Below are 26,242 nucleotides of genomic sequence, written 5' to 3' on the forward strand. Positions count from 1 at the left end.
GGCAGGCTCTTCCAAATTGAGGAACAAGGGCTTCCACTTGGCAAACTAGCCATCTCAGTATGTAGACTCAGATGAGCCACGAGGCAGGGCTCAACCTATGATCTGGTGGCATGCTTTTCCAAGGTGGTAGAGGTACCTTCTCTAATTCTTTGGATCACAGAATGTTATTTATGGTACCAAGGAGGCCCAGTCTCTAACACTTCTTAACTCTCAAATCCCGCTATTCTGGGCTGGCCCCGTGGCGCACTTGGGCGGGTGTGGCGCTGGGAGCTCAGGGGCACTCCTGCTGCAGGTTCGGATTCTATATAGGGATGGCCGGTGCACTCACTGGCTGAGTGCAGTGTGGCCGGTCTCAAAAAAGAAAAAGAAAAAAAAAAAAAATCCCGCTATTCTTATAGATGGAAAAAAGAAGAGGTTAAATATGAAATAATCTAAAATATTGGCTTCACCTGAGTTTAGTTTCCCATAGATATATTCCATCAGATGCCATTTAACCACATTGTCCAAGTTTTTCTCTTGGATTCAGATGGCCCAGAGGGAATCAGCTCCCCAGTGCACTTGTTCCTTGATGGCGCTTCCACATTCAGGTCTGTGGAAGTACATTTCAGCCAGTAGAATGCATTGATTATAAAAGTTCTTTAGGATCTTCAATTGGGAGTCCATGTGGTATAAACATTGAGACATCCCAGTCCTATGTTTTGAGGGAGTGAGTTTGTGTCAAGTTTGGCATAGGGTAAAGAATATGGGGTTTTGATTCAGACAGTCCTGGCTTCAGATAGCATTTCTGCCACTTCCTAGCTCTGTGATCTTGGACAAACTTTTTCACCTATCCTTAGTTTCCCTTATTTGTACAATGGGGCTGTAGGTAATAGCACCTTCTTCATAGGATTGTGGGATGACTACAGGGACATAGGTAAAAGGCCTAACAGTGTTTGGTGATAGACAATCAACATTATTGGCCATACACATTCAATACAGCCTGCTAATACCTTGTGGTGGTAATATTTATGGGCTTCCTAGATTCAGCTCCTCTCGGGAGAGGAGGCCTTTACACTAGGTCCCGGAACAAAGAACACTCCTTAGGAAAGTGATGAGGTTTCACTTCATCAGGAATTCATTTCATGTAATGTCTATTAAATAAACACTGCTTACCTAGCAGTTACTCCTTATGATTCAAAAGTGATGTCATGACTTCTAGAAGTGACTGATATGTATGCAATTAACTATAACATAAAAACGTAAGTGCCATGCTTAATAACTTCAATAATCAATGAGAGAATGACAAATTCTAGCTAGTAGATTTGAAGTAGAGCTGACAGAAAAAAAAATCACAATCATGGGGAAATTCAAAATTCCATGGCCATCTTCCAGAATAAGACCTGAGGAAATGTTCTTTAGTGCTCAGCCCACTCTAAGTACAACTCCCCACGTTGGCTCCCTCCCTCCATTATTAACAGGTGACTGGATATGGTGGTGACCATAGCTTTTCATTTACATGTCTTAAGAGACTGTTTTCTGAAACGAGGTAAAAAAAAATGAATTCTACTAAGTTGCATTTGTGGTTAAGTCTTGCTGTTTTCTAAAACTTAGGGCTTTTTGCACTTCGATCTCTTCTTATTCAAAGTTAGAGACTCAGTCCAAATGTCTTAGTTTGCAGATCAGGAAAATGCAGTACAGAAAAGTGACCCAGATAAGGCCCCACAGCTAGCCAAAAGCAGAGATAGAACCAAGATTCAATTTCTTTAACCTCTATCCTGGGCTTTGTGATCTCTAAATATAGTTATACTGGAAATTGGATAGCAATACCAAGGCAAACAGGAACTCTCAGAAGCACTGTATGTTAACTACAGAAGTAGGAGATAGCTGGTGCGTGTATCTCAGGACCAATCCCTCCCCTAACATCTACTGCATAGATATAGAATAAAAGTAGATAATTTGCTCTTAACATTTATATATAGGCGACATGGCTGGTCTTGATGAAAGCTTTAAAACTCCTAATACAATTTTTCTAAGTGGAACAGTACTTATTTTAGATGGTTTTATAGGACACTTGTCCTTTAACACAACTTACATAAGAAAGGTAAGTATGATTAGCCTAAAGAGCTGCCCTTAATTTTGAGTGTAAAATGTACTCACTATATCCATTCCCTTTTAAGGGATAATGAACTTGCCAGTTTATTATAAATTCAGAGTGCATTGACAAATGATACAATTCAGCTTTATTTTTACTTATAACAAAAATTTTTAAGAACTCCATCGCTCTGTGCTATTTCTAATAAATATTTAAATATAAAACGTTTCAAATTTAGCACAAGTAATCTAGGCTAATGCATAACTAGATGTGAATAAAGACAGATGAAACAAATGATTCCTCTTGTGTGTTTGAAAGGACTGTGTGGTGTGACAAAATCATAGGATAGGTCCCCAGGGTCTGGAGTGGGAGAAGGCGCAGATCCGGTGAGAATGCTTTGGGTGGTTACCCCCGAGCAGACTGAGGGTGTGGCACAGCAGCTTGTGCGGAGGGAAGCATTCTAGTCTCTAACACCCCAAAGCTGACTTTTTGGATATGCTCCTTTCTAGTGATGTAGAAAGGGCTTTTCTTGGCTGCCAGGAAGCAGGGAGTGGAGCTGGGGCAGAGTGATTATCTGGGGGCAGCCAGGCATGACACTCTGGAAAATTTGGGAGGGGGACAGGAAGACAGATTCTTCTTCCTTTTGTGGAATGGGGAGGAGGGCGCTTGTTGACATTTTCCTGAGTATGAAGGAGGAATACAGGTTTGAAAGGTTTGTAATTCTATGTTAAAACAGGTATTAAAAACTGATACTGGGGGGAAAAAGGCATCATAAACACACTTTTATTTAAAATGTGGATTTCTGGGACAACTATACTAATAGTGGTATCATAAGTCTTTAGCAAAATAAGATCTAGTGGTATCATAAGTCTTTTAGCAAAATAAAATTAAATAATTGTTAGTTTTAACTCTTGCAGGTTTTTTTAAGCACCACTTAAAACTTATATATCCAAAAAAATTAAGCATAGAAAAATTGTTCTATCTAAAGAATGAGTTTGAGAATGCACAAGAAACAACAGAACCAATTTTTTTTAACCTCTGGTAATGGACATGGAGCATTAAATTCAAAGCCATTTTTGAGAATCTCCTACATTGTTCACTTAAAGGAAAATGAATGTAGCGTTATCAAAGAGTTTCTTGGTAAATTCCCAGCCCTTGGAGGACTACAAGTTTTCATAAATATGGTCACTGGTTAGGTGATTTCTAAATTTTAAATTTGACACCCAAAAAAGTAAAGTATAGGATTTTATTTTTTGAGAAATTCTGAGAAATAACCAAAAAGATTTGGAACTGTTTTAACAATCTCTGAAAACTTTAAATTCTAGATTTGGCTATTTTGAAACTCACTCCCAAGCAAGAGAGAATAAAAACAATAGATATGTATACTACACGGCTGAAGTAGCTTCACCTTGCCAAGACATCTTCAGACCAAGTTTCTTTGTACTTTTCCTTGAAGAGTAAGTCATTTTTTGCTTCTCATCAACAGCCTCTTTAAAAGCAAAGACAAAGGACCTACTGCAAAAGTCGCTCCCAGGTGTCGGCCCTGCCAGCTACTGCCTGTTCTCAGCAGCCTTCTTTCTCCACACGTCCCCGTGGCTGGTGCATTGGGCTCAGTGTGCCCCTGCCTCACCGCCTGTGGGGTCGCTTTTCATACTTGTCCTGGGTGCTCCGCTTCCTGGGTGGGGAATAACTGACTGAGCCCCGGGCGTGGAAGCTGTGCTTATAAGGATGGCTTCTGTGCTTCTTAGGGTTTTCTTCTTTCTGGTCCTGGCTTTTTGCAGGTTCCTTATTGCCTTCTTTTTGTTCATGGTCTTGCTCTTTATGCGAGGGCAGTGTGTTCTTAATTGTGTTAATGAGAAATCTTTTATTTGTACCAGCAAGAGGACACTTCATCCTGGGGGCAGGGGAAAGGGAAGAAAAGGAAAACCATCACATATAAAATAGCTAACTCCAAAGCTGAACCCACTATTATGATTAGTACCAAAGAATTCTGCTTCCAGAGAGACAAGTTTCTGAATCTGTTCAGCTTTCCTTGCATGCCACCTAGTGTAAACACTGAGTACAAGGGGGAAAAATCAAGACACTTAGGAGTTCTGAGACACACTGGACCTTGTCTAAATGCTTTCAACCACTCTTCCTTCTCAGGACTAAATTTGCTACCAAACTTATGTGTACAGGTATTGACCACAATGTGAATTAATGGAATCACTTAATATTTTCTTCTGGAAATAATAAATGCTTAATTTGACTATAATCTGTTTCTAATTAAATTTATCGTGGCTTGCTTTTTATTACCAAAGACTGAAAACAAGTCTCTTTCTGAAGAATAAAAAAGTATACCTGCTATATCTTCAATACAGGAGCTACCCTAGAAATAAAAAATTTTGTAAAGAATCCATAAATATGCAATAATCTTCTACTTTTAAGAATATTCTTTTCTGTTTCCAGACGTTAGTCTGTGGTCTGCTGAGTAGCACCTTACTCACACTCACCATCTGGCTGAGTTTCTGCAAGACATGTTCAAGCAGCTTCATGATTCAAGTTCACTGGGAGAGGCTGTACCTAATTAAATTGCTAATTTACATGCTTAGGTATCTTTATGTACTACAGTATTTATTTTATTTTTCAGGTGTAGTAACTCCTTCATTTTGGAAAAGAAAACCCCACACAAATGAAAACCTGCATATTTCTCTTGGCCTTGAACAGTTCGCCATGTAATGAGCTATTTTAGAACTATGCTTATCCCTCATGAAATAACAATAACATGAAATCATGTTGTTCAGCAGTGTTAAACAAAAACAAATGTATAATATCCACCTTTCTATAAAACTCTGATTTACAGAGAATCCTATACAATACTTCAAAATCAATCAAACAGCACTCCACTGTAGTAACGATAGTCCATAGAAGTGAAAAATAAGCAGTTATCAGCCTAGCCTCACTTATATGGAGGCCAGACCACCTCAGGCAACCAGAATGGCACTGAATCAGGAAGTAAAAGAAAAGAAAAGAAAAGAACTTCTACTGCAAATAAGCAGCTTTTGAGTCTACAAGGACTGAGAAATATCTGAGAAGAATCAAAGGTTACTCCTAGTGTGCTATGCTTGGTTAATGCTCAGGCCAGGAAAAGTGATTGGGAAATGAACCAGAATGAGGAGGAAAGAAACTTAAGAGAGAACAGGACAATGGAGTACAGGAGAAGAAGAGGGACACTGAGAGGCGGTGACAGCACTGGAGTTGAGAAGCCACAGCACACGAGATGAGAAGAAAGGTAGTGACAAAGAGGAAAGAAAAAAACAGTTCTGCAAGCACTAGGGGCACAACACTACTGTCAAGACAAAATCACGACAAATTTACTTCAAAGATCTTAATTGGCTTTTATTTGCGATTCCAGAATTGGGCAACACCTCATCCTACAGAGGAGAACGAGTGTTCCGATGAGCTGAGCAGAGAGGAGTTTGGCTTTATAGACAGAAAAGGGCTGAGGAAAGCAGAAACAGAGAACGAAAAGTGGATTGGTTATTTCAAAGTTATTTTCCTTGTGAAGGTTAAAGCTGAGAGGGCTTCCTTACCATGCCAGCTAAAACTGGCTTGTTTGGGTATTTGGCTGTTCTCTCTCTCTTTCCTTATTTCTCAATAGGTCACATAAACAACTTATCTTTGGCTTGGTGATGTGCAGCTTCTACATGAGTAACTCCATTTTGGTCTGCTCTGTTGGGCCTAGTGCAGGAGCTCAGTACAAGCCAATGGCCTCCTATAAATTTTATTTAACACTACTGAGCTCCCTGTAGGCCTATGGGGCGTCATTAAACTTACAGAAAAAGTACACCAGCATTATGCTACCTTCGGTAAAGCACAGGGACACTTCTGTGCACCGAGGAGGGTATGTGATGAGAGGACAGGCCGAATTCCTCCTGCAGTAGCCTGACAGAGTATTACTGAATTCAGGCGCTGCTTTGGTTAAGATACTTGAGCCACTGCAGCTGCAAACTCAGCAATGACCCGGAAGAGTACTGTACACTGGCATGTTCCAAAACAGACAGAGAGCCTACAGAAAAAACTACTCTTCACCACAGAAAAAGCTGAGAGTGCCCCTCTTTGCCAGCAGTGGCCTGGTGCTTGCTGTGGAAGCCAAGTCATTTTTATGGGCAATCGGACCACATATGTCTCTTGGATATGTAAGGCTAGGAAAAGTTGGTGAGAAATAGCCAGCTACAGGAGAACTGGTGTATTTTCACTGGAGTGGGCATCTTAGAGCTGGTAAAACTGGTCACTCCTTCTCTGGATTAAACAATCAGGAAAGGAGACTATCCCCAGATGGGACAATAATCTAGGATCTCAAAACAAAACCTTTGGTAACTCCTGGTGAATTCCACTCTATTTTGCTATCTTCATTATCAGGTCATCTTTAGAGCAAGATGCTTACTCGAGGTGAGCAAAGCCCTGCTACAGACTACAGCGTTCATGCTGGAGAGCAGGGCAGCAGCAGAGGAAACCTCTCCTACCTTCCCAGTGCTGGTGCAACTCAACACACTGACCAAAAGAGTTATTCAGAAAATGAGATGGTTTTGTGGAATAATTTCACAAGAAAACTGGCATTTACATCTCTTTTTAACATCGAAGATGCAATTTCTAATGTTGGTTGTGCCTGGGATTCTACTCAAGGTGACCAGCAAAGGACAGCTTGGAGAGAGAGGCCTTGGTTTACTGGGGTGGGGTGAGGTTTGACAGTCAGACGTCTCCCAAACATGCCAGTCCACATTTTAGAAATGATGACAAGTGCTCATTCATGCTCTATTAGTAAATAAGTCAGGCCAATAAGATAGGAGAGTAGCTGCAAGCAGACAGGAACTTACATATAGCAAATTATTTTGTGTATACTTGGATCTGCATTAAACAGATCCAAGTATAAGGAGAGCAACATCAATGCCAGTGTCTGAGGAAATTCAATTGTGAGCTGCTCTTGCCTTTAATGTTGTATTTAATTTTGTTGAATCTCATAGCCAGTTGTTTTATTGCTAAGAAATCATACCATGTGGTACAGTGGCTGAGCATACAGACTCTGGAATGATATTACCTATCCAACTGAACCTTGGGCACATTGCATAAACTTCCTGTTGCCTCTTAGCTATTAAATAGGGATAATACTAGTGATTATCTTAAATGGTTGCATGTAGATCAAATGAATGAGAAAATGTCAAGAACTTAGAACAATGCCTGATATATAACAAGCACTTGGTAAATTTTAGCTTTGGTTCATAGTCTAGGTCTACTATTTAATTAGCTGTGTGATCATGGGCAAGTTACTTAACTCTTCTCTGCATTGGTTTTTCTCATTTGTAAAATGGGAGTAATAGAAGTCACTATTTTACAAAGTTATTGTGAGGATTTAATGAGATAATGCATAAAGCATTTAGCATGATACCTGGTGCAGAACAAATCTTCAATAAATCTTACCTATGGGTCCATAGTTTTTTATACCCAATTCCAAAATTTAAAAACCTATGAAAACAAAGTTATTTTTATGACACCGAAATTTGTGTGGGAGCAAAACTTGACCTGACCTGACACTGGGCTATTATAGTCTTTATCCCATCTAGTATAAACATTCATATGTTTTGCTGAAGAAATGATACTGTATTAAATAAGTACCGCAAGGGGTGGGAGGTTGTAGTACACCCCATATGTGTGGTGGTACCTTTCTAAAATGTGAAAATATCTAAAACTTAGAAACTTATCTGGACCAAGGATTTTAGATGAGGGATTGTGAACCTCTATTATTATTCACTCTCTCTTTACAGAAAAAAGTATACACAGCACTGAAATAAGTTAATATATCAGGAATTTTTCCAAGATAGCAACTCAAGATATCATACCAAAGTCTCAAATCACCTGTGGTAATAAGTTAATCAAGAACAGAATAGACTAATGTTTCTCAAAAAAAGATTAAAAAAAGAAAAACAACCTAAGTTGTCATTAAAAGTTAATGAGACATTTTGCAGAAATTTTCATTAAAATGGTTAACATTTAAAAGATTTGTTACTTAAAAGTGGCTAGATTTCTATATGTGGAAGTTTCACTTTCCAGGATGTCTCAGTTTCCAGGATATCCTGATACCAAGATCAGTGGGCTACTAGATATTACCTCTGAGCTTATAATTTGCATTTCCAGCTGTTCTGTAAACTTGCTAGGACTCAGCATTCTCAGATGTAAAACTGATGGCTAAAGTGGCAGGTGACCTCTAAAGTCCCTTCCAGTCTTAAGATTCTCTGCTCATGTTCTGTATGTTAACCCTTTGGAAAAGTACTCTCCTTTCATTCACCACATAAGGAAATTACTTCATTTCCTTGATCTGTCTTCTTGTTCCGCAGCCCTTTCTTACCGTCATTTTTTTCCCCCTGTATTTGAGGATGACATGATAAGCTGACATCAGATACTCAACCATTCTACAGCCTTTTTCCACCAGCTTTGAGGTACAAATCTGAACCGTGCAGTAAGAGCACAGGCCACGGCTGCCTGATGTATATGCCCCATCACTGCCTATGTCCCAAAAGGTGTGCTGGTGTGAGGAACTGAAGGAGATCACAGGGCAGGGCAGCTGCTTTCCTTCTGTAGCTCTGGCCTAGAGAATGTCAACTTTCTCACCCTGGCTAGTTATTTTTGTTTCTGGTTTATTTTTGGTTCTAGAAAATAATACTAGCTTACATGGAAAAGCCAGATTTAGGGTGCCAACAGCATAAATGGATATAAAACCCTAAATATCATAGGACTGGTTAAAACTGCTTTAAAAAGTACCCTTGACACACTGTCAGTTTAAGATGTGGCATTCAACCTATATTAAACTTTAAAAGGGTTCAACTCTGTCCGCCCAGAAGCTGTGATGGAGGAGTCTATATGGCATGCGTGGGAAAGGCAGGTTTCTAGAGAACCTGCCATTAGAGAGACTAAGATTAATTGGGGATATGATTATAAGCTTTTCTTTCTTTCTCTCTTTTTTTTTACTAGATACTCTGTATAAAATAATTAGCAAAAATAAGGCACTTGCTCCCAGTTATTATACTCAACTTATGAAAAACAACAGTAAATTATAAAACAAACCTAGAGAACTGAAAGGGAAAGATAAATGTTATGGGATTTTTCTAATTCTAATATTTTTGTCTCTCCTGCTGAAGACGGAGATAGTAGTATCTAGCTTTCTACAGATCTAGACCTGCCAGTTTTGGCTTCTAAAATTGTTTCACAAAAATGAGACATCAAATAGTGACATATGATCTTTAGCCAATAGGATTTTATGGTAGAATAATAATAACGATGATGCTACATTTATGAAGCAATCACCCGGTGCCATTCATTACCAAAGTCACCCATTTCATTTCTACAACAACAGTCCATTTTACAGATTAACAAAAGAAAAGGTAAAACAATTTATCCACAATCTCGAGCTGGTAGGACATAAAGCTGGATTGGAACCAAGGGGTCTGACTCCAGAGTCCGCCCTCGTAGCACTATCCTGGATGGGGCAGAAGGAGCAGAACAGAAAAAGACCTGCTGCAGTCTAACCAGATGGCCAACTAACAGAGCAGTCAGGAAAGAAACCACAGGCGAAAAGCTTGTCAACATGCTTGTAGCTGAGCACAAGGCCACAGATCACACATAGCGTCAGGTCTGCTAAGAACACTGGCCACTCAGGAGCCCAGAAGAGTCACCGACAAGAACAAGGACAAAGGTAAGACTCCCTCAGGCACACCTGATTCTGAGACATGTTAAGTTTAACAGGCATTAGGAAATTATGATTCATAAAAATTATTTTTATGGTTAGGGAGACAGATGCCTTGGGGTCATGGAAACAAGGCTCCATGCAATGCACCTCAATTCATTCCATTCTTCTATGGCCAGATGCATTCCTATACCACCAAACAGCATTTTATCTTCCAGACTGTCATTTCTTTGCACTATCCTGGATGTTAAGTCTAAAATAACGCCACTAGAAAGACAGGCAGAAGCAGAACTAAATTCCCAACTCTCCACAAAACAAGGGTAATATTTTTTATCTTGATGCTGTGGTTGATTATAACTCATTTTGTTGTTTAATGCTGCCACAACTACCATAACCACCCATGGTGCTATAGTTTATAATTTGGCAATCAAATGCCTCAGCATGTGGCCACCTGAAAAATGGTTTTGTGGTGTTATAATACCCACTACTAAACTGTTAACCCTTAATCACTCTGCATACAACAGTCCTGAGACTCACGGTGGGTGTTCAATGACTCTGTCTCTATCTCTAAAAGTAATAAAAAAAATTGACATATACATATGTGCGTGCGTGTGTATATATATAATATATAAAAAATGTATTTGTTTTAAGAAGTCTGAGAATCTTTCATATGCAAGGTATTGTGCCAGGCCCTGTAGCAAACATAAATACCAGGCTATCTGTTTATATATCTCTGCTCTTTAGGAGACTACTGAGAAGAACAAAAAGTAGGGGAAGATGAGATTCTGAAGCAGATATGTGAATAGTACTATACTGGGATAGACTGCAAGGCTGTAATCCTTGGTCTCCTGCTCCCTTAGCAACACAAATCATTTACATAGATATGTGATCTAACAGTAACACATTCAGGGCTCTCTAATGCACTTTCATAGCTGGATATGAAAGGAATGTGGAAAGCAGGGGTGGTGAGCACTGGCCTTTCAGTGTATTATCAGACAATAATCCACAGAATAGAGGTGGTGTAGTACAAGGAGTGTTGAAGCTACAGATGCAAAAGCAAAGTTATAGTCCCATTGCAATTAGTTAGCTGGAACCCTACAGAATTCTTTGGGGCCCATGTTTTTGAAGTATAAAGTAAAGGCTTTGGATCTCTGTGGCCCTGAAATACTGCCACGAGCCTCATCCATGAATCACCTGAGAGGTGAGTCCTTCCTTCCCTTCCTACTGGCCCTAACACAGTGAGCATGGCACACTTCAATGTGATCACCTGTTCCTTAGTCTGTATCCACCAGTGAAAAAACTGAAGATTAATTTTTTCTCAATTCAAGCTTTGGGACTTTGTACCAAAATATTTTTCCAAGTATAAGGCTGAAGTTCCACAGGCACTAGACTCAAAAATTATATTGGGCTATAGATAAGCTGAAGTGAAGGTGACCAGAATAAAAATGGCTTTGTAGACAATAAGCTGGGCAAAATTCTAAAATTTATGCTTATAAATTCCTTTAAGTTGACTAAAAGGAAGTCATATGGGCCAATATTTCAGATTTCCCAAGGCCTCTGTCAATAACAGCTTCTAAAGAGATTCTTTTGCTGAAATACATCCAAGGAAGTATACAGCACCAAATGGTCTCTTTCTTTGTGAAATAAGAAATGGCATCCCACTTGCATTTTCTTGAGCTCAGCAATCTCTTTATGGCACCTGTTCAACTATCTCACAAAGACATTTCTTATGGAATATCCACAATGAAAAAAATAATGTCACTTACTCTAGTTTAAAATTTAAAGCAAATATAAAGGTCTTCTAGATGCTTAGAAAAACAGACCATGGTCCACTGATAAGCAACAGATTGTCCACTTCTTAGGAATGGGTCTTGGGACTCCTGTGGCTGGACACCTGGCCAGGCTACCTCAGTGTAGAGGAGCTGTTGGCCCCTGGCCGAGGTGTGGGATCACTCTGGATTCTGCACAGCAGGTTTGTATTATTATTCTTAATAAACAAGAATTAGTATAGTGTTTTTCAAATTTGCATGCACTTTAGAATCACCTAGGTATCTTTTTAAAACTCCAAAGCCCAGGCACACCCCAAACACAAAGGCATTGATATTTTTTGATACTCTCCAGGTGATTCCAAATGTGCAGATAAATTTGGGAACCACTGACTAATGGTTAAAAGTTTTTATTTACACAAACACAAACACACATATTTAAATAGAGGGAAACCAGGTGTTTTCCCAGAATGAGGAGGCTATAGGGCAGACACTCTTCGTCTCAGCACCAGTAAATACAAGCAAGCCATGGTTGTCCTGGGTCCAGAACTCCTTTTATAGCCCATATCTGTTAGTGTGTAATGGACCAAAAGCTGGCTAGGGAAAAGCCAGGAGCCAGGTGTTACCAAGAACCCAGAGATTCCTGCTGCCAGAGCAACACACACAAAAAGTCAAAACGAAAAAACTAAAAAAAAAATTAAAAATAAATAAATAAATAAGCAAGAAAAGCAGATGAATTTCCTTTTTTACTTTTAATGCAATAAAGTCTTCCATGTGGTTGATTCGCTCAACTGTTCAGAGAAGTGATTCCCAAACTTGGCTGATAAGACATTCTGGGGATCTTTAAAAAAACATGTGGGACCTGTCTTAGACCTCTCCATGAGAATTTCCTAGAGAGAGGTAGGAAAGGAGATCTGCATTTCAAAAAACCTCTCCAGATTTTTTTCCCATTTACAAATCTCTTTATATACTAAGATATTACTGTAACAAATTCACCAGTAGAGGATGCCAAGTGAGGGCTCTCCCTCCACCCTCTTCCCCATTCTCATACTCTTTAGAGCTTACCTTTGTCAGGCATGTCTTCTCTCAGACCTTTGCCCATTTACAAGCTTCCACACCCTCCCACAACCTGGCTGTAGTCTGTTTCTGTTGCTTATAACAAATATACAGAATTGGGTAATTTATAAAGAAACAATATTTATTGCTTACAGTTTCTGAGGCTGGGAAGTCCACAGTGCAGGGCACATATCTGGTGAGGGTCTTGGTGGTGGTGACAGTGACCCAGGGATCTCACATGGCAGAAAAATGGTGGACCAGAGAGAGACTGACCTCTCATGTGCTCTCCTTTTAAAGCCCTGAGAACCATGCCCGTGACCACCATTATTAATCCATTCACTACCGCATGGTCCTACAACCTAATCACCTCTTCAAGGCCCCACCTTTCAATTATCATAACAGGATTTCCCACCCTCAACAGTTACAGTGGGGATTAAGTTTCTAATATATGAACTTTGGGGACAAAATTCAATCAATCCACAGCACTGGCCAATGGAGAAGTATACACATTAATCTGCAACTCAGTTTTTTATACACTAGACATTTCACCACAAGAATTCACACAGCATCGATCAATTCTTTTCAGTGATAGTATTCCACAGTAGGACGTACCACCGTTTATTTAACCTTTTCCCTGTCTATGGACATTTGGACTGTTCCCCATTTTTTACGGACGTACCACCGTTTATTTAACCTTTTCCCTGTCTATGGACATTTGGACTGTTCCCCATTTTTTACTATCAAAAATGTGTTACAATAATTCCGTACTTAACAGCTCTTTACACATCTATAAGGTTCTCTGCAAGAGAGATTACCGGGATGAAAGGTCACAGACATGACTGCGACTCGATGTCTTACCAATTGCGTTATGCAGAGTAAACCCCACCACCACCTGCAGCGCAGTAAAGTCTCCTTTCTACATACCCTCTCCTACACTGGATTAATGTCTTTTTAATTTATGCCGAGCTAACGGGTGAAAAGAAAAATGGTATCTTGCTCTTTAAGAGGGCTATAAATACCTATACATACATCCCACCTCCATTAGATTACAAATTCCAAGAGAGCAGGAATCTTTGCCATTCTGCTTAAAGCTGTATCCGAGTGCTAAAATAGTGCCTAGCACCACTAAGTGCTCAATAAATATGTTATAGTTTACTAGCCATTTGTAGTTTTGATTCTGAAAATACTATGTATATGTGACATACATATGGTTTTCTTTTTATAAATTGATTTGCAGGGACTATTTCAATATTAATATTATCAGTGCTTTGTTATACGTGGCAATATAACCATGACCAGTGGTTCATTGTCAACCAGTCTATCATTTGTCTTTTAACAAGTTAACTTTTGTTTGGTACCTTTTTCTACATTTACTATTACTATGATGTAATCAAATCTGTCAAGTTTTTCATTCATAGCTTCTAGGTTTTGTGCCTAGCTAAGGAAGGTTTCTAACATATCCTAGCTGATATTATAAAAATATTATCCTATATTTTCTTCTAAAAAAAATCATAGTTTGTTCAGCTTTTTCATCTTCCTGGAATTAATTTTTAGTATTATAGTCAACTGTATTACTACTACCTTACTGAATAATCCATCCTTTTTCCACAATATGAATAACCATATTTTACCATACACTAAGTTTCTATACATTCATGAGTCTATTTTTGGTTCTCTATTCTTTCCCACTAATTTGTTTAATCTTACATTAATCTCATACTAATTTAATTACTATAAATTTATAGAATGTTACTATATCTGAGCATGCAATACTCCTATCACATTCCCTCCCCAACCCCTAATATCTTAGCTGAAAAAAATGTACCTTTATAATGAAGAGATCTAGTGGTCGCCACCCTAGACAAGAGCAACTTGACATTAAGTCCTCCCAATCTGACGTAATTAAGATGTGTAAAAACATCACCTATATAATATTCTTGCCCAAAATGTTTAACCTGAATCTAATCAGAAAAACAGAATCAGGCAAATCCAGAATGTAGGACAGTTTTGGTTGGATACTGAATCTGCCCACCAAAGCAAACAAAAAGACATTTTAAGTAGCTGGGCTGAATTATGAAGACGTCTGCAATTAATTTTCAATTAACTTTCAAATCTTCTTCTGAACCACTATGGGTAGACATGCTGTTTTCCACAAACGACCCTTTTGTCTCTTCTTTCCAATGCTTATACTTTGTTATTTTTCTTGTTTTATTGCATTTGCTTGCTTGGAATTTCTCTAGAGCAGTGGTTTTCAAAGTGTGGCCTATGGACTCTGGGGGTCCTTCAGATTTCATAAGGGGATCTATGAAGTCAAACCCATTTTCATGGTTTTGATGTTATCTGCTTTTTCCTATAGGGCCATTAACATTTGCAAGGAAGTGCAAAAGCAACAAGTAAAACTGTAGCCAGAATAAAGGCAGAATAAAATAAAGAATAAAATAAAGGCATAAAGTCTTTATGAACATGAGCCCGAAAGCACAAGCAACAAAAGAAAAAATAAACAAATAGGACTATATCAAACTCAAAAGCTTCTGCACAGTAACGGAAACAATCAACAGAGTGAAACGACAACCCGCAGAGTGGGAGAAAATTTTTGCTAACTATGCATCCAACCAGTGATTAATATGCGTAATATACAAGGAACTCAAGCAATTACACAGTAAAAAAACAAATAACCCAATTAAAAAATGGGCAAAGGAGCTGAACAGACATTTTCAAAGGAAGACATACAAATGGCCAACAGGTACATGAAAAACGCTCAACATCACTAGTCATCAGCTAAATGCAAATTAAAACCACATTGAGATACCACCTCACCCCAGTTAGACTGGCTATAATCAAAAAGACAGTGAATAACAAATGCTGACAAGGGTGTGGAGAGAAGGGAATGCTCCTGCACTGTTGGTGGGACTGTTGTAAATTAGTACAACCACTATGGAAAACAGTATGAAGGTTTCTCAAACGACTACAGATAGATCTTCATATGATCCAGCAATCCTACTTCTGGGTATATACCCAGAAGAACGGAAATCATCATGTTGAAGGGATACCTGTACTCCCATGTTCACTGCAGCTCTGTTTACAATAGCCAACATATGGAACTAACCTAAATGTCCACTGATGGATTATTGGATAAGGAAACTGTGAAATATATACACCATGGAATACTACTCTGCCATAAAAAAAGAATGAAATTCTCCCATTTGCAATAACATGGATGAGCTTGGAGAAACTAATGTTGAGTGAAATAAGCAAAGCACAGAGGGTTAAATACCACATGTACTCACTCATAAGTGGGAGCTAAGAGAGAAAGAAGGAAGGAGAGAAAGACCGCAGTGGTGCGTTGGACTTGCAGAGGGAGAGAGCATACCTTGGGATACAAAGTGGAGTGAGAGGGGAAGGGGGAAGGGGAGGGAGGTTGAGGATAATTGGGTGGGGGACACTGGGTACAATCACAATTTGTGGTAATGGGCACGCTGCCAGTATAGATCTGGCCTTCACATCTTGGGCACGAGGGGTGACAATCAGCTTTGTATCTCATGAATATTCATAACCAATAAAAAAAAGAATACAGGCAGTGACACCAAACTGTAACAGCAGCCATTGTATTTTTCATCACTGTGCGCCTGAAGTTAAGAAAGAGCAGTTCTACTTAAGAATGTCCTTGATGAAACAGTAAAAATGATTCATTTTGTTAAATCTTGACCCTTGAGCATTTGTCTTTTTAATAATGCATATATAGAACTGGGAAGTACATATAAAGCACTTCAAGGAAAAGTACTTATGTGATTGTTTGAGTTGCAAGGTAAACTACTTTGTTATTCAGACATGGGTGAGCCTGTTACTTCAAGGACAACAACTCACAATATTCATTGCCAATAAAAAACTGAAGCTTTCAAATGAAAGAAAATTAGAATTTTGGGAAACTGTGAACTTGACAGGTTCCAAACACTTAAAAGACTTTTCTGATAAGATCAGTGGATATATTTACAAATGTGATTTATTTATTTATTTATTTATTTATTTTTTAAAAGATGACCGGTAAGGGGATCTTAACCCTTGACTTGGTGTTGTCAGCACCACGCTCAGCCAGTGAGCAAACCGGCCATCCGTATATGGGATCCGAACCCGGGGCCTTGGTGTTATCAGCACCGCACTCTCCCGAGTGAGCCACGGGCCGGCCCTACAAATGTGATTTAAAACACATATAATGAAATATATCCACATTTGATAGACCTTCACAATTCAGTGAACCAATATTTTCCAGATGACCAATGACAATTTAAGAAACTTGTAGTGTCCAAGAAGAATATCTACAGTCTTCTGAAAAGGCTGGCAAAATACTTCTTCCTTTTCTAAATACATATCTGAATGAGATGAGATTTTCTTCATATACTTCAACCAAAATAATATATTACAACAGATTGAATGCAGAAGCAGATATGAGAATCCAGGTGTCTTCTATAAGCCAGATATCAAAGAGGTCTGCAAAATTATTTAAACAATGCCTCTCTACTCAATACATTTTTTTGCAAATATATTTTTCATAAAAAAAGTTATTCATCTTAACATGTAATGAGTTTATTCTTATTTTTAAGTGAATTAATATATACTCTAAAAATTGCTCACTTTTAATTTTAAATATTTGTATCAATAGATATAACCCAGATAAACATAAGCTCTCTAGGGTCCTCCATAATTTTTAAGAGTGTAAAGCATCATAAGACCAAAAAGTTTGAGAATCACCATTATAGGACAATTGAAAAAAACCCACAATGCCAGCAGGAATTCATGTCTTGCGTACTTATGGGAAGTGTAAGCTTCACACCCTACTCCCCCTTGGGATACACCTCTTACAAATCTAGGGCATCTTAATTTGCCTGCCGTTGTTTACTCCCTTGTTAACATGCTTCTCCCTCCCTCACAGGAAGAGGCTGCTAGTTGTCCCCCAATATTTGTTCGTCCTTTCTTCTGTGGCAAAAGAACCCAGATACTTATCTGGCACATGGTGACCTGGGAAAAAAAGATGAAATTCCAGCCTTGCAGCTAGATGCAGACATGAGACTAAATTCTGGCCAATGGGGCATATGTAGAAATGGTGCAGCCACTTCTGGCAAGTGTTCTTAAAGGGAGGGGGTGAGCCTTCTTTCTCCTCTTCTTCCCTTCCTGCTAAGTGAAATGTGGACTTAATGGCTGCCACTATATTTGACCCTGTAGAAAACAGTCATACATTACGGTTGAGAGATTTGGAAAACTGGAAGGAGCTTGGGTATCTGATAACTCTATGGAACTGCCAATCTAACTGGGATGATATCCAAAGAACACATAAATCTCCCAACAAATCTCAAGATGGCTTATGCATATGGTAACTCTCCCCAGGGGAAGCAGAGCTGGCATTGATACACTAGTTTTTTTTTCACTATTAGGAAGTTCTACTAAGCCAGTAAATGGTATTAAGTTGTCAGGATTGTTTGCCCTCTTATTATGGGTTGTTAATAATTCAAATAAGGGGGGGCTGGCTGGTTAGCTTAGTTGTTTAGAGCATGGTGTTATAACACCAAGGTCAAGGGTTCAGATCCCTCTACCAGCCAGTTGCCCAAAAAAAAAAAAAAAAAAAAAAAAATTTCAAATGATAACCTCATTCTATAATACTTCTACATTTTTTAGCTGTGATACTTCTATAAAAAAGTTTTCTTTTACCAATTATTTGGTAACCTTGAGGTATAACTTGTACAGGGAACAAGAGAAATGCTTGATTTTTCCTTTCTATTTAACAGTTTTGTGAATAATGACTTGGTTCCCTAGCATCCTCCAAAAGTAACTACTAAGTTTGTTTTTGTGACAATCAATATGACCTTATGAATTTTAACATATTTTAGATGTTTTAATTATTTCAGTTTTGTTTTTTGATTTTTGTTTTGAATGATCAAATTATCCCATCTTTGACTAAGTGGGAGGTCTTTCAAATTGGTTCTTGGGTCTTTCTGACATGACTACATCAGCCTCTGACAGTTTCTTTGCTTTCTGGAATAACAACATTTTCCAGCTCCTTTTATACATTTTCTGCCCATGTAGTAAAGAGTTTTACCTTTGCCCAGACAGAGAGAGAGCCAGCCTTTGCCCTCAGCTTCTGAAAAGTAATCTATGTCACACCTGATAGAAATGTCTTTGTTTAGGGTGGAGCTGACCACACCTGAGAGTTTCAGAGTGGTGATTGGCCATGCCAGAAAGACCAACCATGTGACTTAGGGTGAGACCTTTGGGTTACATGGTATCAGCAAACCTGAAAACTCTGATCAACCATACAATCGATCAATCAATCAATCATAACTACATAGTAAAGCCCAAATAAAAACTGAACATTTGAGGTTCAGGTGAGCTTCCCTGGTAGGCAATATTCAATGTCTGTTGTCACACACTGCTACTGGGAGGGTAGAATATGAAGCCCTCCCAGACTCTGCCCTTCGTGTCTCTTATTTTGGCTGATTTTAATCTGTATCCTTTCCCTGTAATAAACTGTGACCATGAGTATAATACATTTCTGTGACTTGTGTGACTTCTTCTAGTGAATTATTATAGCTGAGAATAGATTTGGGAATCCCCTAAACTTGCAGTTGGTACAACCAGTGAGGGCAGTACTGGGAGACTGCGACCTCTAACTTTGTAGTTCGGTTAACTCTGGGCACTTCTTTAGATCTGCAATTGGTTATTAATTTAAGGGACCCTGTCTTCTTTCAGTGAGAAATGGTCTTTCTATAACACAATCTCGGTACCAGGAGTGTTCACTGCTACTGGGCAGGTGGTCATTGTTTCTAGGACTTTCCCATGAAAAGAGTTAAGAAAAAGTTTTCTTCTTTCTTTCTCTCTTTTTTAAAAAGATTAAAATCTAGCACAACTTCAAACTGATATTTCCCATTCAAATTTAGGATTATAGGTAGATTTTTCCTTCTTTGATTTTATATTTGTATCTTTTACACTGAAAATCTTGGTACTTATATATAGAAAGTAAGTATTTACTTATTTGTTTTATTTTACTATATAATATTTTCAGAATAGCAATACTAATATTACTAATAGCAATATGATGATTAAAAACAATTTCTTTGTAGTTCTTTTTGTCTTTTGGAAATATCAAGTTTCAGATCACCTGAAATAGTTCCTTTCTGTGTGGCTAAGCCATATACTCAATGGCTCATTTAGGTCCATCTGTTTTATTTTGCTTGGTTTTTATGGATTATCCTCTATTTTGATTTAATTTTGTTTTATATTTTATGTTAATCACATGTATGATTCTAAAAGTCAAATCTACAAAATGAGAATAGAAGTCAAGTTTCTACTCATCCCATTTTTACATTTTATTCCTTTTAATGGCCACAGCATTCCATTTTGTACAGAAACTGCAAAGGCAACCTTTAGTTCTACATACCTGAATTGTCACATAATCAAAATACTTAGTTAAAATTAATTTTTTAAGTAAATTTTTATTTACTAAGGACTACAATTAAAACAGAAACTTAAATGATGAACACTGATATAATATGAGGGTAATTCAAAGAGTTCATGGAAAGATATGTATTATCCTTTTTTTTTTTTTTCTTTTTTTGTGTTTGGCTGGTACATGTATTATCTTCTAATTCTTTTTTCTCACAAACTTTCTGAAGCACTCTATTACTCTCACACAGGTGCCTTTGGGTACAGTCATATCTATACATCTTTTGGGGATGTGTGAACCAAAGAGATAATGAAACCATTAACCCACATTCTCCACACACTCTGCTGCCCACTTCTTCATGTTATTAAAAGTCCCTCAGCATTCAGTCCTCAGCAGTGCTCTTACTTTATACTTGCCTCTGGGTGATTTCCTCTACACCCACGGTTTTACACTCCCTCTATATGCTAAAGATTTACACATTTATATCTCCAGCCAAGACTTTCTCTTTAATACTCTATTAAGTTTTTAAGAAAGATTACTTAAAAACTTACCAACCCATAGGTCCCATTGTTTCTGCTCTAGTTTTCCCACGTTTTGCCTCCTTAAGCAGTTCTTCTATTGCTTTCCTGATGGGGAAAGAAAGGAAATTTGAGAGACAGTTACTCCACTAAGTTCTGAAAATCAATTCATTCCATGCATATGATCTTGGGAAAGGAACTGACTTTTGAAGCACAACTGCTGGGGCAAAAAATTTTTTAAATGTTTGACAGTTTTGAACACTAAACTAAAAAAGAAACTTTTTATATGAAGGAAAAAAACACCGAAAAAAAGGGAAGAGATAAAAATGACGAGGAAAAAATGTTTGGAATCTGAGACAATTAAATCATACATCCTTAATATAAGAATTCTCCCTCATTTCTTATTAATTTGAAAAATAACCAAAAGACGAATGGCCAAATATGTCTGTGTGCATTTATATTAAAATGTTCAAATTCACTATTATTCAAAGAAATACCAATTAACTCAACAATGACATATGTTTCTGCCCATCAGTTAGTGAGAGAGTACAGAAATGGATATTCTTTTCTCTACTAATGTAGACAGAAACTATATAACATTTCTGGAGGACTATTTGGCAATACGATAAAGAGCCTTAAGAACAATACATACCTGTTGACCTAAAAATTTTACTTTATCTTAATATTCAAATAGGTATGCAAAACTATACATACAAGGATATTCATTATACAACTTGTTAACAATTAAAGAAAAAGAACAGAAATCTTAAATATTTACTAATAATTGGTTAAATAAATCACGCTATATCCACATAAATGGAGGATTAGGTAATCCCTAAAAATGCAGATAAATGAATACTTGGCACAGAAAGACATTCAAACATATTTAGTACTTAAAGCTGGTTACAAAACAATGTGTAAAGATAATCTTATTTTAAATTTATTTACATGTATGTATTGCATAGGAAAACATTTGGAGGAATGTTATAAAAGATGGTAAGACAAGTTTTGGGATGATATTTATTTTTTTCTGTTTGCTTCTCTGAATTTTCTATTTTTCTACAATGAACATGTACTGTTTGTATAATTTTTAAAAAGAGGTAAAAAAAAAAAAAAAACAGAAAACTTTTTTATCAACCATATAAGGATGCTTCCAAAAGTTCATGGAAAAACAGAATTAAAGATAATACAAATCTTTCCATGAACTTTTTGAAGTATGCTTGTGTTCTGAGACTTTACTATGTGTAAGATACCATGCAAGGTGCTATAGGTAGCAACACAGGCAGATGATTATCCCTGACTTGAAGATTACTTATGATGTATTAAAAACAAAGTTAAGGAAAAGAGAGGTATAAAGTTGAAAACAAATACAGTGCAAAGACATAATTATAAATCTAAAGTTTGAAACTGGATAATTATATAGATTTTCTATTAAAATATTTAATTACACTATTATAGAACTACTATATACTATTTACATAATAATCAAATGATAGGAACATTTTGCTAGTGTATAAGAATGTTTTATATTGATTTTTATTTTGGCTGGTATGGGGATCCGAACCCTTGACCTTGGTGTTACAACACAATGCTCTAACCAGCTGAACTAACCAGCCAGCCCTGATTTTAATTTTATCAAAATAAAGCAAGCACAAATCTTAAAAAAACAAATATTATTTAAAAGACTTACAATAAAGTATAGCAGTCTTCTACATCATCCTTCCCTACTCATCAAAGAAAAACAATTTCAACTCTTTTTTATCTGTTTCTCCTGGTATTTACCTCCATATTCCTAACACTATGCTTTGAAACTATTTCACCACCATCTCTTAATCTTCAAAAAATACACCTGCTTATTTTTATGTAACATTTTGTTAAGCCCTTATTAAGGCTGAGATCTTTAAAAAGTGTCTTTTCAGTTAACTCAGCAGCTTGACACCTTCTGATTTCTCCTGGAAGAGCAACTGACTTGGTCAGCAAAGAAGGAAGCATTTCCCCACCTGCCAACATGTGTATCTTCTCATCCCCAATGCACTCAATCAGATAATGTCTCACAGCCCAGCCTTATGGTATCACCACGAGATAAGTGCATCTGATTACCACATATCCTCCTCCTTCCAGCTCTTTAAAACAATATTATAGCCTATTGATGTGATCTGGGGACTTTGTCTCATACAGTATTTCATGAAAAATTTATCCTATCTAGCTCCAAAACAGACATCTTTTTCACCCCAAAATTAAAGGTACAAATATTCCAAATACACCTCTCCCCTTCCCATAAATTAGTGTGGTAGTTTCTAAATAAAAACAGATAATCAATCATACTTAGATACATTCATGTGTTCTCCTGACAACAGAAATGGTTAAAAATCATCAGGGAAGGGCCGGCCCTGTGGCTCACTCGGGAGAGTGCGGAGCTGGTAGCGCCAACGCCCTAGGTTTGGATCCTATATAGGGATGGCCAGTGCGCTCGCTGGCTGAGTGTGGTGCAAACGACACCGTGCCGAGGGTTGCGATCCCCTTACCCATCCAAAAAAAAAAAAAAAAATCATCAGGTCAAAAACTTGTTTGGGCAGTTTCCCAATTATGAACAAAATATGTATCAGTTACAAATAAACCAGAATGCATTTTCCCATAAAAACTGTGTTAAAATGTTTGCCTAGCTTTCTGGACCAAACTACAGAAGACTATTTGAATCAGAATATAGTTGAAATGTTACACTCAGTAAAGGGTCTGGCAGAGACCCTGAAGGAATAATCTAGGTACTTTGAAGAGCTATTAAGTTTGACACTGATTCTTCTTTAGTTTTGATTTCACTTAAAACTATCCTCAGCACTGTTGTTAACTTTACCTGGCATGATTAAGGATGCCTTCTGATTTACAAGTAAACCAAAAAGAAAAGAAGGTATGTGTATGAGAAAGACTGCCTGAGGTGAAACAAATTTACCAGGGATGTAAGATCATAAAAGGAGGACCAGAGACTGTGGGGACCGGCACTCAGTCAGACGTCTTCTCATCGTAAAGATGGCCCAGCTGCAGTCTATAACAAAAATGGCCACGGTGTTCCATTCTTATTGCTGGGATGTACCCAAGTTAGGTATCTGTAATTGGTTTTACAACAACTAATGTTGGTATAGAGCTTTACAGTTTACAAAGTACTATCCTGATAAAAGAGTTATGACTACCAGTTTACAGATGAGAAAATTATTGAGACATTGACAAACTTGCCCAGGGTAACACCAGTAATGATCAGGGAGGAGGAAGAGGAGGAGGAGGAAGAGGTACAAAAACTATGTATCCTCTTATCTTTCTATTATACTATCTATCTCCTCCACAAAAATTTGCACCGCAAATCCTGGAGAAATCACTTTCTATCGTTAAGAGGCCAAAAAAAAAAAGAAAAAAAGAAAAAAGAAAAAGAAAAAAAAAGAGAGAGGCCTAACAGAGCTGCTACAGCTTCTGCATCATTAAAAGGGAACTAGGAAATGGACTGATACTGCAGAGGGGGAAGGAATGAAGGAGGACTGCTCATTGTTTTGTCCTCACAATGTGGAGCATTCACCATTTCCCACCCCAAATTCTGCATAAGCTCCTTCTTCAGGGCTTTACTTCCAAATATGAGAACAACATTTTCTAGCAGTCATGTATTCTGACCTCAAAACAACATCACCATCTTCAAAATCACGGGGGGAAAGGTAGTTTTCTCACTACTGTAGCCTCTATTGTTTCCTCTGGAACTCTCACAAATGAATTCTTAGGTAAAGAAATAGTAAGTCCAGTTTCCACTGCATATTATCATAGAGGCCAAATACTTAAATTATCAAAGATTATGAAACACCAACAACGTGTGTGAAACAAGTTGGTTTTAATGAGTTGATAAAACAGAAGTGTAAGCTGCAATTAAAATAAAGGAAAAACAAATAGTAGAAGAATATATAAGAACAAAACACATACAGAACTTGAACAATTGAAAATTATTCAGGCATAAATTTAGTTCTTGGTACTTTAATTTTTATACTTGTTTCCTTTAAATATCTTAAAGGTTCCTCTGTAAAACAAATGCATTATATTAGAATATAAAGCTCCATGGAAAGAAGACCAAGAGAGCTCGGTCATTAAGTAGACAGTTTTCTGGGCACAGGAACAAACTACAATGAATTTTCAGTGATCCATGTGTGTATTATCTACAGCCAATTTCCATCCTAGTTCAGCTTCCTCAGGCCTGCCTATTCATTCCATTAGCCAGCTGGTACATGCTTAAGGAATGTCAACTGATCATAATAACAGCTTAAATAAAACCCAAGTGGGAGTGCAAATCTGGTGCAAAATCATCTCAGAATCCAAAGTCAAACAAATCAGTTTTGAGTTATCTGGGCCTGTGTTTCTTTTCATCCACATAAATCAACTGAAAGTTATAACTATGCCAGTCTATAGACAGGGAAGCAAGAAATTTAAGGCAACTAAAATGAGGTACCAGAAATTGAAGAGCAAATTGAGTAATGAAGAACACAGAAAAATAAGAATTTTAAAATAAATAAATCAGAAAAGCTAAATCTCAACTAATTGCTCAAAAGTGAGAGAGTCAGATAAACCTACACACACCTTTTTACAAAGTGCTGGAGGAAAGCTGGGAACATGAGGTGCAGCATTACCAGCTTTCCTCGTTTTGTTCTTCCCTCAGTCTTAAAAAGTCACCTTTGGTCAAGTAACTGTACAGTACTGTCACATGATAGATGGAAAAACAGGTTCAAACGGCATGACTTTGTGACAAGCACACAGATTTCTTAGAAAACTGGCAGAAACAAGTGCAGCACCATTAGCTGCTGCTGACTGGGAAGTCATCCGACAGGCCCAGCCCTTTATCAGTGAAGGCACCAGTTGACAACCTAGTCCTCCATATACATTAATCATCAAGGTACTGAGTAAAAAATGTAAGAGAAACCTTATTACAGCAGTCTAAATTTCTTCCCATAATGGAGTGATAAGACTTGGACAGAAAAATGGACAACTGACTCATCTTCATTAAGGATTTGATGTTAGAACACAGAACACTCTTGATAAAAAAAAAAATGTAGACAGATGAGTGGATCACTCTTGACCATCTGCAAACAGTTGTCTGTAGGCTCATAACCAGCCAGTAGTAACTTGTGGTTTAGCGATCATGTGGATCTGTAGAAACCACAGCACATAGTTTGGGTTCTGTGTGAGTTAGCATTTTGATTACAAATGTAGACAAAGAAATTCAGTATATCTTTATTTAATTCCAGTAAAACATCAGATTATCTGGGGTCACCTATCAGCTGCAAAGAAAGGTAAGAAAATTCAAATTGCAGGAAAGGTTTTTGAAGACAAGGTAAAACTCAACAGGAACATTGAGGTCATTTGAAAATAAAAAGAACTATTCATAGATATGATAGAGGCACCAGAAATTAATTCTGTAAATTGTGTTAAATTTAGCCAATTTATATCAAGCACTTACTCTGTTAAGTACTGTGATTTATATGGTGAGTGAGGCCCTTCCCTAAAAAGGCTTCCTATTAGGGATTGTATACCAAATAAACACCTGTATATGTACTTTGAAAACAAATATTACATTATCTAGAAGAATGTGGGGAGGAAGCTCCAGTATTTATTTATTTACCATATAACCAAACAAGGAGAGTCATGAGAAAAGGTACTTAA

General features: G+C 37.6%; 1 protein-coding gene across 1 annotated transcript in view; it reads right to left on the reverse strand.

Annotated features, from left to right (window-relative positions):
• Positions 1–2,202: 2,202 nt before the first annotated feature.
• Positions 2,203–26,242, reverse strand: part of POLR1D (RNA polymerase I and III subunit D) — a 40,823-nt gene continuing 16,783 nt past the window's right edge. The window contains exons 2-3 of the mRNA XM_063102638.1: positions 20,594–20,668; positions 2,203–3,965 (exon numbers count right to left, since the gene is read on the reverse strand). Coding sequence (XP_062958708.1) covers positions 3,698–3,965; positions 20,594–20,668 — 343 coding nt within the window. The 3' untranslated portion in view covers positions 2,203–3,697. The remainder of the gene's footprint in view (positions 3,966–20,593; positions 20,669–26,242) is intronic.

This window comes from Cynocephalus volans, chromosome 7 (genome assembly GCF_027409185.1).
Source record: "Cynocephalus volans isolate mCynVol1 chromosome 7, mCynVol1.pri, whole genome shotgun sequence".
Classification (NCBI taxonomy): domain Eukaryota; kingdom Metazoa; phylum Chordata; class Mammalia; order Dermoptera; family Cynocephalidae; genus Cynocephalus; species Cynocephalus volans.